General features: G+C 37.5%; 1 protein-coding gene across 11 annotated transcripts in view; it reads right to left on the reverse strand.

Moving 5' to 3' along the window:
* PPFIA2 (PPFI scaffold protein A2) overlaps positions 1-14,646 on the reverse strand; it is a 502,390-nt gene that overhangs the window by 123,670 nt on the left and 364,074 nt on the right. For all 11 annotated transcript variants that reach the window (XM_086398878.1, XM_086398877.1, XM_086398875.1 and 8 more), the window contains one exon: positions 4,330-4,551. In XM_086398878.1, the coding sequence (XP_086255004.1) occupies positions 4,330-4,551 (222 nt within the window). The remainder of the gene's footprint in view (positions 1-4,329; positions 4,552-14,646) is intronic.

Raw genomic sequence — 14,646 nt, forward strand, 5'->3', positions numbered from 1 at the left:
TCTGAAACCATTAATGAAAGATAAGCACACAATTTGTTTCAGATATATTCGACTATGCATATGCACAGCAACTGCATCGAAGTTTTTAATTTTATGGTCAATTTTTCCTATTCTCTATTTTTTTCTTAATTAGACAAATATTTATTGCGTATATCATATATAAATGATACTGTGCTGGCAGCATTATAGAGATAGCAAGGAGGATCACCTTATTTTGTTTTCTACTTAGAAATCTTGCAAGCTAGTAGTCTTTGTAGCTTGCAAGTTAGTAGACAAGGATACTAAGCAAAGTCTGAAATTTTTAATGTTTATATGATACCTTTTGAAAGTACATGATTTTCATATTTTCTTGCTTGTATAAAAGGTAAAAGGCTTGATAATATAGGAAGTAGTTATAGTGAGCTGCATTCTTTTTGATGGCTGCTATCTCTGAATAAATGATTGCATCTTGCTGATTTCGAAGCTACCCCTAAAGGAAGAAGCACGGATTCTGAAGATGGAATAGTCTTCCGTCCTTCATGGTGCTGGGAACTGGGGAAGTGGTGTGTTGGGAGAACAGTGGGTAGGCCTTGGACAAGTTATTTCCATAACCTGAGAAAAATGGCACAATTAGAAGTAGCTCCCCTATAGGACAGGAGAAATGAAAGAAATTAAACATAATCCATCTGGAATCGATTCCAAGGTCGCTTCTCAAGTGATTTCTAGCAGCAAACCAGAGCCCCAGGGCCTGTGACCTGGATGTTATGGGACATAATTTATTTGGCCTTCACAGTGTCCTTAATACACACACACACACACACACACACGACGCATCCAAAAGACAGGCAGAATATAGGTTCCTCGTCCAGATCTCATTAACCCTATCACTTCCTACTGTATGCATCTCCTCTTTACACAGTTATATTGTTTGCCTGAGCTCCGGAAGCATTTGTGTTTGCACCACTCTCCCTCAAATGTGAATGATGAGAAATATTCCTTTCTCATGAAACCTTTCTATATTATAACTACATAGAAATTATGAGCTGATAAGAATAGTTCTATTTTAAAAGAATTCCTTCTGAAAGCAGAACACACCTTAGCTATTGAAAGGAATTCCTAATTTGAACAAAAATATCCGGCATCAAATATGTGACTGATATTTTAAATCTGACTCAACTTTTTGTCACCTACATCCAAACTATTTAGAATCAAAGTTTTATTTTTACATAGATCATAAGAAACGGGTAGCTGGGGATACTGGGCTCTATCTGCGAGTGACACTGGATTCAGTTCAGTTCAGTCGCTCAGTTGTGTCTGACTCTTGACTGCAGCACGCCAGGCCTCCCTGTCCATCACCAACTCCCGTAGTTCACCCAAACTCATGTCCATTGAGTCAGTGATGCCATCCAACCATCTCATCCTCTGTCGTCCCCTTCTCCTCCTGCCTTCAATCTTTCCCAGGATCAGGGTCTTTTCAAATAAATCAGCTGTTCACATCAGGTGGCCAAGGCATTGGAGTTTCTGCTTCAACATCATTCCTTCCAATGAACACTCAGGACTGATTTCCTTTAGGATGGACTGGTTAGATCTCCTTGCAGTCCAAGGGACTCTCAAGGGTCTTCTCCAACACTGCAGTTCAAAAGCATCAATTCTTCAGCACTCAGCTTTCTTTATAGCCCAGCTCTCACATCCATGCATGACTACTGGAAAAACCATAGCCTTGACTAGACAGACCTCTGTTGACAAAGTAATGTCTCTGCCTTTTAATATGCTGTCTAAGTTGACACTGGATTAAACAAGTGTAAATAGAACAGGTGAGTGTTAAGTGAAAACAAAATAAAACAAAACACTGCTAATTCTGTGAGACTAAGAGATGAAGAAGTAGAAAATGATTAAAAGTTCAAGAATGGCCCTGGTGGTTTACTGCTCAAAAATTGTAGCATTTCATAACAGTAATACAGAAGAGAGGTTACACTTCACCTACTTTATAAATTATCTGAGTTTGAGTGCTGGAAGGAGTGAAGATGAGAGATGCATTTGTGAACTGTTAATTCATACAAAGGCGGGCATTCATGCTAAGTTGCTTCAGTCATGTCTTACTGTATGTGACCCCATGGACCATAGCCTGCCAGGCTCCTCTGTCCATGGGATTCTCCAGGCAAGAACACTGGAGTGGGTTGCCATTTCCTTCTCCAATATAAAGGCATAGAGAGCATTATCTAAGCAGTGGCAGATTGGTCTCTCACTTCATGGATCATCTATCTTACTCTGAGATAGTAGGCATTGTTTGCAGACATATCCTGGTTTCATCCATGCCTTTCGATGTTTACACCAAACACTCATAAATATCCATTCTTTCAACAAAGAGCTTTTGAGTGCCTATTATATACTCAATAGTTGTATATGTGATTAAAATAGAGCAATGAACAAAACTAGGCAAAACACAAAATCCCAGCTCTTATGAATATTTATGTACACTGGAGAGGGAGGCATATGACAAACAAGTAAATCAGTAAAGTATATGCTGCTGTCAGATGGCAGCAATTCTGTGAGATTTTTAAAAAATGAAAGAAGGAGAGTGTATATTTATAAACACTAGGTTTAGAGAACGCTCCATGAGAAGACATTTGAGTAAAAAGCAGAAGGAAAAGAAAATGCAACAGAATAGATCTGGCTTGTTTAAGAGGCCACAGTAATTGAATTGAATGGATTAAAGGGAAAGAGTAGAGTTCCAAGAGGTCAGAGGGTGGCAGTGAGATAGTATGATTGTAGACCCCCGCAAGGACCTTGCTTTTACTATAAGTAGAATAGGTAGTCATTGAAGAGCTTCAAGGAGAAAGTGACTTGAGCTGACTTACACAGTAACAGGTTACTCAGGCTGCAGTGCTGAGTATACACTATCATGATGCTCTAATGGCAGAAGATTGCTGTGTGGAGTAAGCAAGAGCCACGAAGACTGTGGCAAGAGGTCATGTGACAAACTCATTTTGAAGTTGGAAGTAATACGCTTTGTGGATGTATCAAATACAGTGTGAGTGAAAGAGAGGTACCAAGGACAGTTCCAAGGTTTTTGGTCTGAACACCAATAAGTAGTATTGCCATCAGATGCGATAAGTAAGGCTGCAAATAAATCTGACTTCTTAGGGGGAATAGCAATAAACCAGTCTTGAGGATGTTAATTTTGAGACCCCCATTAGAGATCTAGATTCAGGCATCTGGAAATCAGGAGAGACAGATAAGCTGCAGATATAAATTGGGAATCATAAGGCCATGGGTAGTCTTTGGAGCTATGAAACAGCATGGGTTTACCAGGGGCGTTAAGGCTGACTGAAGAGGGAAGGCTTTCCACAGTTAGGGATGAGAAGCAGAGAACGTAAAGCAGCCTGAGATGGGGTAGCAAGCAAAAATGCAGGAAAATCAGGAAGAGTGTAGTGAGCTAGTAGCAGGATGAAAAAGTACATCAGGAATCAGATCAAGTGCTTCAAAGGACTGAGAAGTGGCTCCTGGATTTAGCAACATGGAAGTTAAACTAAATAAGAACTGTTTTGACGGGACTGTGGAAGCAAAAGTATGACAGATAAAAGGGGCTCAAAGGAGAATGGGAAGAAAAGAATTGGATACACAGAATCAACTCCAATAATAGCTAATTAATGAAACACAAAAGATAAAAAAATTAAAAATGTGATTTAGAAGAACATGTAAAATGGAAAATGTGAAAATCATAAAAAGTTCATGAATGTAGATAATTTTTCTTTTTAATTAAATGGAGTGATAAAATGAAGATTCTAAACTTTGCACTGTAGTTGGTAAGATGATCCCGCAATGTCACAAATAAGACATCTCCTTGTAACTTTTGTCATAAAGTACTCTTTTTCAAATAGATGAAGTGATGTTACATTTAGGAAGAACTGAATATATAGAAAAAGAAAGGTTCCCACTGTCACACATGTACATTCACATTCATAGATACAAAACCAAAATAAGAGAGACATTTTTAAAGTAATGTCTGTGGGTATTCCCATCTGCTAAGAGTATAGCAATTCATTATTCATACCCAAATCTAGGGTTATTTAAAATTAACAGCTTAAACTTTTAAAAATTCATTAAAAAACTATAGTTTTCATTAATTCTGAGACTTGCTACCAACATTTTCTTTCTGTACATATTTAGAGAAGTGATGAAATAAACTATTTTTGCCTTAGTGAATAAGTTTCATAACTAACATAATGTATTCCAATTTATGATCTTTTGGGAAAATATATGAGCACATGCCATCAGTGGAAATTATGGAAAAATATCTCAGAGGCAGCATTTAGGAAGCAGAGACTGAAAGTGTTATGAATCACTTACCTCCCTAATGTCCCTCTGATACTTAGTGTTCATTTCTTCTGTTTTAATGAGATCCTTTCTTGCTGTCTCAGCTTCCTGTTCCACCTCTCCCACTCGGGAAGAAAGGGCTGCTAAACGTTCTTTCATTTGGGCCATTTCATAGTTTTGTTTTTCAAGCAATTCTTGTAGTTCCACTATTTGACTTGTTTCATCAGTTGAGTCTATAGAACCATTGGACAATCGCTGTGGGAAAAAAGAAAGAAATGACACTGAGAATTATCTACCTCTTTAATTTGAAATCCATGACCTTAAAGATCTAAGACTGATAAACATTTTGTACTGAACAGTAAGAACTCTAATAGAACTAACTTTGGAGGAAAACTAAGCTTCTGAGAAAACTCTTAATTGACATTAAAATATAAAAGTAGACCAGTAATTTTCAAGTAGGTTAAAAGGCGCATTTGAACTGGAAGCTACTATATACACATTATACACAGTTTAGCACAAAACACAGGTAAACCCTAAGCATTCAGTAAGTGGCAGCTATTTTTAATCAATTACATATGAAATTTATTATAAAATAATATTATATTTATGTAATACAGCCTATCATTAGTAAGAAACTATGTAATATTTTCTACTTTTATTCAAGATCCTTTATGAATTTGCAATTAATTTTCAATGACACTCAGTAAATGAGCTTACACAACATTTTTCTTTTAAATAAGATTATTCCTATTGTGAATCTGACCTTGTTGGAACAAAGGTATGGCATAGAAAAGTCTTGCTTTCTATATTGCTATCAACATAAAAGTTATGAGTGTGCACAATCCACAGGAAAGAGGCTGAAAGAGTTTAAATAATTTGAGACTGATTTGTCCTCTTTTTGAAGGGGCTGCCTGGAAACCAGGGTGATCCATGTCTTCAGACTGATGCCCTACAACCAAGCTGCACTGGAGTTTTGTGGTGAAGACAGTGCAGGAACTGGGGAGAAATAAGTTCTAAAACAAAAGGATTACAATCAAGCAGAAATAGGAAAGAATGGAGAGAGAGCAAAGAAAGTATTATCAATTCTGCTAGAATGCCTGTTTGAGAAACGTGAATTTGTTCTAGCATGATAAATACATTAAGGAACAAATTGAACATAATGTAATTTGTGTTTTCTCACGTGCAATCTCATTCTTGAGAATCACTGGCCGAATGCAGAAAAACAGACCTTGCTGAATCAATCAGTGTAGGAATATATTAATCAAAATGCCACACATGCTCATTTCTCAAGCATCAAACACCGAACTCACACTTCAGGGAGCAGTTCGGGTTAAACCATCCATATCTGTACGCCTGTCCGATTTTACTTACCCGCTCCTTCCACCACTTCACAACAGCTCACAGTTATACCCCTTCCGACACCCACTTTAATAAGCAAACTTCACCTCTTTTTCAAGGTAAAGAGTTAAATTTATCATAGCTATGCAATTCTTAACCATTTAACATGGGTAAAACTGTGCTACCAGTTTTACTAGTATTCTATTTCTTTTCGAAGTCACTAAGCTGTGCTGCAAACCCCTTTCCCCCATGAGCTCTGTGTTTTTTATTTTGTGATTTTGCATAACTCATGACACTTGGGAATGCAAATGTCACATTAGACAAAAGGTGGTACTAGTGGTAAAGAACCTGCCTGCAATGCAGGAGACAAAAGGGACTCAGCTTCAGTCCCTGGGTTGAGAAGATTCCCTGCATGAAGGCATGGCAATCCACTCCAGTATTCTTGCCTGGAGAATCCCATGACAGAGGAGCCTGGTGGGCTACAGTCCAAAGGGTGGCAAAGAGTCAGACACAACTGAAATGATTTAGCACATGTGCCCATAGGAGAAAAGGAGGGCTATCAACTGCATCACAGAAGATAAGTGAGAAAGATAAAACAGAGAGAATGGGAAAGCAAACAAATGGCAAGGCATGTTGATAAGTCCAGTTACCTAACATGTGGAGAAACAGCTGGACACATCAAAATTAAAAGGCCAGAGAAAGACAGTCTTAGACAGCATCTTAAGATACCAGCTGGATCTGCAGTTAGTACTTCAAAAATATTACTGAATGTCTGTAATGCAGGTGCCAAACTTCTAATTACTTAGTAAAATGGGTAAGAGGTGTTACAATTAGGTAGGGATTTTGAAGAGGAACCACAGATCAGTCGACCAGATGCTCCTTCAGTTTTGATTCCCTTAGCTGCTGGGACTGATGCTCACTGAGGGATCAGAGCTGAGAACATGCCCAGGAATTGCTGTTGGTGGAAGGGAACTGCCTTTCCAGAGTTAAAAGTCCTTCCTGGGGTATGCAGTACCACATACAACACAGACCAGTATTGTGTTTGTGCTCAGTCATTCAGTTGTGTCCAACTCTGTTTGCGATACTATGGACTGTAGCCCGCCAGGCTCCTCTGCCCATGAAATTTTTTTCCAGGCAAGAACACTAGACACGGATGTCATTTCCTACTCCAGGGGATCTTCTTGGCCCAGGTTGATCTTCTTCAACTTGCATCTGTTGTGTCTCCTGTACTGGCAGGTGAATTCTTGACCACATAGACCAGTAATATTGTGAAGCTAATAAAAATCCAACATTCTAGACAGTTTTTAAGAACACAAAATGGAAAAACATTGATTGTGACCTTTATATATGACATTCATGGGCAAGTCTGGATCAGTCTCTTTTGGGGTCACTGCATGAGTGTCCAGGAGTCTTCGGCAGAGGCGTGGGTCAGCGGTGGTCTGCTGCAGGGTTGGGGGCACTCAGTGCAGCATGTTAAACAGCAGAAACATTACTTTGCCAACAAAAGTCTGTCTAGTCAAAGCTATGGTTTTTCCAGTGGTCATGTATAGATGTGAGAGTTGGACTGTAAAGAAACCTGAGTGCCGAAGAACTGATACTTTCGAACTGTGGTGTTGGAGAAGACTCTTGAGAATCCCTTGGACTGCAAGGAGATCCAGTCAGTCCATCCTAAAGGAAATCAGTCCTGAATATTCACTGGAAGGACTGATGCTGAAGCTGAAACTCCATTACTTTGGTTACCTGATGCGAAGAACTGACGCTGATGCTGGGAAAGATTGAAGGTGGGAGGAGAAGGGGATGACAGAGGATGAGATGGTTGGATGGCATCACCAACTCAATGGACATGAGTTTGAGTAATCTCTGGGAGTTGGTGATGGATGGGGAAGCCCTGCATGCTGCAGTCCATGGGGTCACACAGAGTCGGACACAACTGAGTGACTGAACTGGTCTAAAATATGACATAATTATCTATACGTTGAACTGGGAAGAGCCAATTTACATTCATTAGACAGCAACTGAGAACTGATTTAGGAAGAAAGGCTAGAGCCAATTGCCAGTCAGTTATGTCCAAATTTGGGATCACTGGGGTATTATATTACTGAATTTCTATAATAACAGCAAATTTTTTTGATCTCTATATACAACCTATAAGTAAGGAGGAAACCTTGAGCTTTAATAGAATTTCTACATCTTCACATTGAGAATTTTCTCTAGCCAACTAGAAAAAAGGAAAGTTTTAGAAACTATGAAAATTAGAAAATAAATTTTTTTATTTGAAAAATGTTTTATGTTATTGAAATATTACATTCAAGATTGAAGTCCTTAAGAACTTTGGAGAAACTGAGACTTAGGTAATTACACAAAGCTGACTTGAATTAAAATGCAAAACTTTGAATTCACAGTTCATTTCATCTATACTTTATTATTTTTAATTAGGACATATAATCTAAAGGATAAACAACACATGTTGGATGGTATTGACAAGTACCAAGAATACGGCTGTGTGTGTGTATATAGCTATATGAACATACATAAAACAGCACACACACACGTACACAACCACACACATATGTATATAAATTCTGCAAATATTTGTTCACTGCAACTGATTGATCTTAATTTTCTAATTAGAAAAACGATTATTCCAATTTTGTGCATCTGAAGTCCATTAAAATCTTATCTAAAAATTGCATAGTTTTAATGGGCTCAAGGCAAGAGAAATTTAAGTAAATATAAACAGTAATCAGACAATGAAAATAAAACACTTTCATAATGTTAACCTCCTCAATTCCTTTAAGTCCATTAAGTAACAGATGTGTCTTACAAAGTCTTTATGCTACTTTGGAATTTTGGACTATCCATGGAAATTTTTTGAACTCTCATTTTTATCTTCTGAAGTACATGAAAGTGAAAGTTGCTCATTCATGTCTGACTCTTTGTGACACATGGACTGTAATTTTTGCCAGGCTCCCCTGTCCATGGAATTCTCCAGGCAAGAATACTACGGCATTATCTGTTTAAAAAAATATATATTTCATCTATTCAAATCATCTTAAATATATTCTGTGCTGAGTTTAATATACGCTTTCATAATTTCAGAGTAGAAAGGTCATTTTAAACCTGTGATTTATGTCTTGAAAAAAGAATATATAGCTTTTTTTCCAAATCATTATTCTCTTGATCTGATACCCTTGCAAGTATTTCCTTTTATTCCAAGAGATCATTGTACTCCTCATTTTACTTTAAATTTTCAAATTTGGATTTGCCTCCAAATCCAAATTAAGACTGCATTTTCATTAGAATGATGAAAATTATAGCTTCCAGGTATACATATATCCCCCTCCCTCCTGGCCTTCCATTCCAGCCCCACCTCCCCTCCCATCCCAACCATCCGGGTCACCACAGAACACAGTGCTGAGCTCCCAGTGCTCTACTGGAGGTCCCCACTAGCTATCTGACTTACATATGGCAGTGCATATACATCAATCTCAATCTCCTAGTTTATCCCATACCTTATCCCTACCCCACTGTCCACAAATCCATTCTCTATGTCAACATCTCTATTCATGCCCTGAAAATATGTACATCTGTACCATTTTTCCAGATTCTACATACATGTTAATATACTTGTTTTTCTCTTTCTGACTGACTTTACTCTATATGACAAACTCTAGGTCCATAACAACCTATTGGATACAGTAAAGGAAATTGAAGCACAGAGTGTAAATATTTTAGGGTCAAATTACTGAAACGTCGTAAGATGGAGATTTGAATGAAGGCATTCAAGTTTCTGATTCCTAGGAATCTACTCCTGTCACTCTTATTTCTTTTGTTGATTTTCTCTCTCTTTCTATGTCTTTGTTCATTCTCTTTTGTTCATTTATTATATCATTTAACCATTCATTAAACCTACTTGTTGTTTCATTTACTCATTCATTCAATCACCAAGACTCTATTTCCTTTGCTTCTACCATATGCCAGATACTAGGTTGGATGTGCTGTGAAACAGGAATATGAAGATTCCTGCCTAAATACAACATAATGTGGGGAAAAAGAATAAATCAAATAAAGCAACCAATTAAGAAATGACACCACCCTAATGACAGAAAGCAGAGAACTAAAGAGCCTCTTGATGAAGGTGAAAGAGGAGAGTGAAAAAGGTGGCTTAAAACTCAACATTTAAAAAATGAAGATCATAGCATCCAGTCCCATCACTTCATGGCAACAGATGGGTAAAAATGGATACAGTGATTGACTTTATTTTCTTGGCCTCCAAAATCACTGTGGATAGTGAGTGCAACCAGGAAATTAAAAGACACTTGACTCTTGGAAGAAAGGCTATGATGCCCCTAGACAGTGTATTAAAAAGCAAAGATACCACTTTGCCGACAAAGGTCCATATATCCAAAGTTATGATTTTTCCAGCAGTTATATATGGATGTGAGAGTTGGACCATAAAGGAAGCTGAGAACCAAAGAATTGATTGATGCTTCTGAACTGTGGTGCTGGAGAAGACTCGAGTCCCCTGGACTGCAAGGGGATCAGTCAATCCTAAAGGAAATCAGTCCTGAATATTCATTGGAAGGACTGATGCTGAAACTGATGCTGAAGCTTCAATACCTTGGCGACCTGATGTCAAGAGCCAGCTAATTGGAAAAGTCACCTGATGCTTGGAAAGGTTGAGGGCAGGAGGAGAAGTGGGTGACAGATGATGAGGTGGCTGGATGGCATCATCGACTCAATGGACATGAGTTTGAGCAAACTGTAGGAGATAGTGAAGGACAGGGAAGCCTGGCAGGCTGCAATCCATGGGGTAGCAAACAGTCAGACACAACTGATTGACAACAAAATAAAATTCATAAGGACCAGATAGCATTTAAACAATGTGGATTCCTAATGCTTCAAGGTTATTGCTTTTGGGCATCTTAGCCTGCTTAAACTGTTTTTCTTTCTTTTTTTTTTTTTTAATCTCCAGCACACATATTGCTTTTTAGCTCTCAGAAAATCAGACTTGACCTCAGATTTCAAGTATTGTTCAACAAATAACATTTTGTCTTTGAATTGAAATTCTCCAATACAGATTTCACAGCTGTTATTTTCAATTCCACAGTGGCTCTTTAAACCTGTTTTACTATATATAAATCATCTATTTACAATCCCTACAAACCTAGAGCCTAGAACAAAGCACTAATATTTGTACTACATATCAATTATTCTCAATTATGACCACACATTAGAATCCTTGGAAGAATTGAATAAAAATATAGAATGGAAATCACTCTATATTCCATCCAATTGTGGGGTCCAGACATATAATTGTTTTTAAATCTTCCCAAGTAATTGCAATGTTTAGTTGAGGTTAAGAACCACAGACCTCTATTATGCAGGTACTTTACTAATAACTATATCCAATTTATTTATTAAACCTAAACAAACTCTCTGGCCCAAAGAGGAAAGCTTCAAAGTAATAAAATAAAATAAGGATTGATGAAATGAATTTTAATAAAAGATCTGATAATAGACCCAAGAAATTAGTATTTTTTATCCTAATAAAAAACTAATTATTTTTAATGTACATTTCAGATGGAATGACCTGACTTTATTTCTTATTCATGAAAGATGAGAAGAAAAACACCTCTATAATAGAGTTGGCTAAATGTTGCTCTTCTTGGAAGGTTTCTAGACCAGATGATTTCTTATATTAATAGTTAGCTCTCCATTAATAATTTTTTTGTTCAAAACTGAGATTTGCAAATTCATTATGATATATTAAATCCCTGATAATTTTATTCAATCCAAATGCCCAGCAAAAGGCCTTTGTCAGTTCTTAGTTTAATGTGATCAACAGTGTTTATTAATAAGTATAAAATAGATTTATTATTTTTACAGAAGTTCTAAGCCATTTAAATTTCCACAAAATTTAAAAGAAGGATCGTTTCATCAGAGGAACCTCAGTTATTCTGAAGTTCCAGTGCTCTCATTATGTTTAAATTAGAATACAAATCACTCACTCTCTGATGTATGTGGCTTAATAGAAATACATTTCTTTTTTATACTCTTAAGTCTAAATAAAATATCAAGAAATTTCTAGTCAATGTTCCTATGATCAAGATTAACAACACTCATAAATGGGAAAAGTAGCTGTTTCCCATATTACAACATAAAATACAAATCTTAAAATATTAATATGGAAAAACATTCCTCTGTAAAATTCTTAAATAATCTATATAACTAGAAGATATAAGGACATGAAGAGTACATAAAGATTTTTTGGTCTGATTTTGTTTTTTATTTTTGTTTTCAATTAAAAGTCTTCTTGTGTTTCTTTGTTCAGCTATAGAACAAACAAGTAAGAGTGACGAGGATCTTTCCAGCTACAAGAATTACTTAGCAGTCCGTTTAGATATGTAAATATAAAAAGTATACACCCTGTGTTAGAGGAATAATATTTAGTACAGCCTCGATAAACTATTTCTTCCACTATGTCTTGATGAGAGGAGGGGCATTTGCATAATTACAATGAAATCTCCAAAGGGAGAAGGCAAACCAGAGTTTCAATTACTCACCTTTTAATTGTGAAGTTTAATGTTATTCCAAATTCTCTTACAGACTAAGTCAATTGACTGGATGAGAAAAGTCTCTAAGGGTTAACAAGGAGACCCTGTCATGAGGGAAGTAAGAGTATAACCTTCCTGGCTCAGTCATCTCAATGCATTTGGGAACTTAAGTGTGAAACTAAGCCTCAATCTAGCATAACTTGTAAAGAGCAAAGGTTCTCTGAAGAACCACTCTGTTAGGGAATGATACTGCTGCTGGCAAAACTTCAAAACCAGGGCAGTAATTAGGATGGAATGGTTTCATTTAGCTTGTATGTCAGTGGGTTATTGCAATAGTACATGGATGGCATTTGATTTTGAGGGGCCACTGATTTCCAAAAGTGAAACTCTGAAGACTATAAAATTAAGCATGATACTCTGACCCATGCTATTCACACTGTATTGGACCAGTATATAAGAAGTAAAATGAAAATTGAGAAGGAAGAGAGTAAAACTCCTTATTTAATTACTACTTAAAAGTTCAAGAGCAAGCCCTTAGAATTACTAACAGGTTAGCAAGTTTGCTGCATGTCATACTACTGTTTAGAAATCAACTGTACCTTTATATGCCTTTATTAATTTATTGGAAAAATTAAAAGGAACTAACAATCACAATAGCAACAAAACTGTAAGTTCAGTTCAGTTCACTTGCTCAGTTGTGTCTGATTCTGCAACCCCACGAATCGCAGCATGCCAGGCCTCCCTGTCCATCACCAACTCCTGGAGTTTACCCAAACCCATGACCATTGAGTCGGTGATGTGATCCAGCCATCTCATCCTCTGTCATCTCCTTCTCCTCTTGCCCCCAATCCCTCCCAGCACTAGAGTCTTTTCCAATGAGTCAACTCTTTGCATGAGGTGGCCAAAATATTGGAATTTCAGCTTCAGCATCAGTCCTTACAATGAACACCCAGGACTAATCTCCTTCAGAATGGACTGGTTGGATCTCCTTGCAGTCCAAGGGACTCTCAAGAGTCTTCTCCAACACCACAGTTGAAAAGCATCAATTCTTCAGTGCATAGCTTTCTTCACAGTCCAACTCTCACATCCATACATGACCACTGGAAAAACCATAGCCTTGACTAGAGGGACCTTTGTTGACAAAGTAATGTCTCTGCTTTTGAATATGCTAACTAGGTTGGTCATAACTTTCCTTCCAAGGAGTAAGCGTCTTTTAATTTCATGACTTCAATCACTGTCTGCAGTGATTTTTGAGCCCCAAAAAATAAAGTCTGACACACTTTCCACTGTTTCCCCACCTATATCCCATGAAGTGATGGGACAAGATGCCATGATCTTCGTTTTCTGAATGTTGAGCTTTAAGCCAACTTTTTCACTCTCCTCTTTCACTTTGATCAAGAGGCTTTTTAGTTCCTCTTCACTTTCTGCCATAAGAGTGGTGTCATCTGCTTATCTGAGGTTATTAATATTTCTCCTGGCAATCTTGATTCCAGCTTGTGCTTCTTCCAGCCCAGCGTTTCTCATGATGTACTCTCCATATAAGTTAAATAAGCAGGGGGACAATATACAGCCTTGACGTACTCCTTTTCCTATTTGGAACCAGTTTGTTGTTCCATGTCCAGTTCTAACTGATGCTTCCAGACCTGCATATAGGTTCCTCAAGAGGCAGGTCAGGTGGTCTGGTATTCCCATCTCTTTCAGAATTTTCCACAGTTTATGGTGATCCACACAGTCAAAGGCTTTGGCATAGTCAATAAAGCAGAAATAGATGTTTTTCTTGCTTTTTCCATGATCCAGAAGATGTTTGCAATTTGATATCTGGTTCCTCTCCCTTTTCTAAAACCAGCTTGAACATCTGGAAGTTCATGGCTCACGTATTACTGAAGCCTGGCTTGGAGAATTTTCAGCATTACTTGACTAGCGTGTGAGATGACTGCAATTGTGCAGTAGTTTGAGCATTCTTTGGCATTGCCTTTCTTTGGGATTGGAATGAAAACTGACCTTTTCCACTGCTGAGTTTTCCAAATTTGCTGGCATATTGAGTGTAGCACTTTGACAGCATCATCTTTCAGGATTTGAAATAGCTCCACTGGAATTCCATCACCTCCACTAGCTTTGTTCGTAGTGATGCTTTCTAAGGCCCACTTGACTTCATATTCCAGGATGTCTGGCTCTAGGTGAGTGATCATACCATCATGATTATCTTGGTCGTGAAGATCTTTTTTGTACAGTTCTTCTTTGTATTCTTGCCACCTCTTCTTAATATCTTCTGCTTCTGTTAGGTCCATACCATTTCTGTCCTTTATTGAGCCCATCTTTGCATGAAATGTTCCCTTGGTATCTCTAATTTTCTTGAAGAGATCTCTAGTCTTTCCCATTCTGTTGTTTTCCTCTATTTCTTTGCATTGATCACTGAGGAAGGCTTTCTTATCTCCTCTTGCTATTCTTTGGAACT

The sequence above is a fragment of the Bos grunniens genome, chromosome 5 (assembly GCF_055505025.1).
Source record: "Bos grunniens cultivar Pamir isolate PY7600 chromosome 5, Bosgru_T2T1.0, whole genome shotgun sequence".
Classification (NCBI taxonomy): Eukaryota; Metazoa; Chordata; class Mammalia; order Artiodactyla; family Bovidae; genus Bos; species Bos grunniens.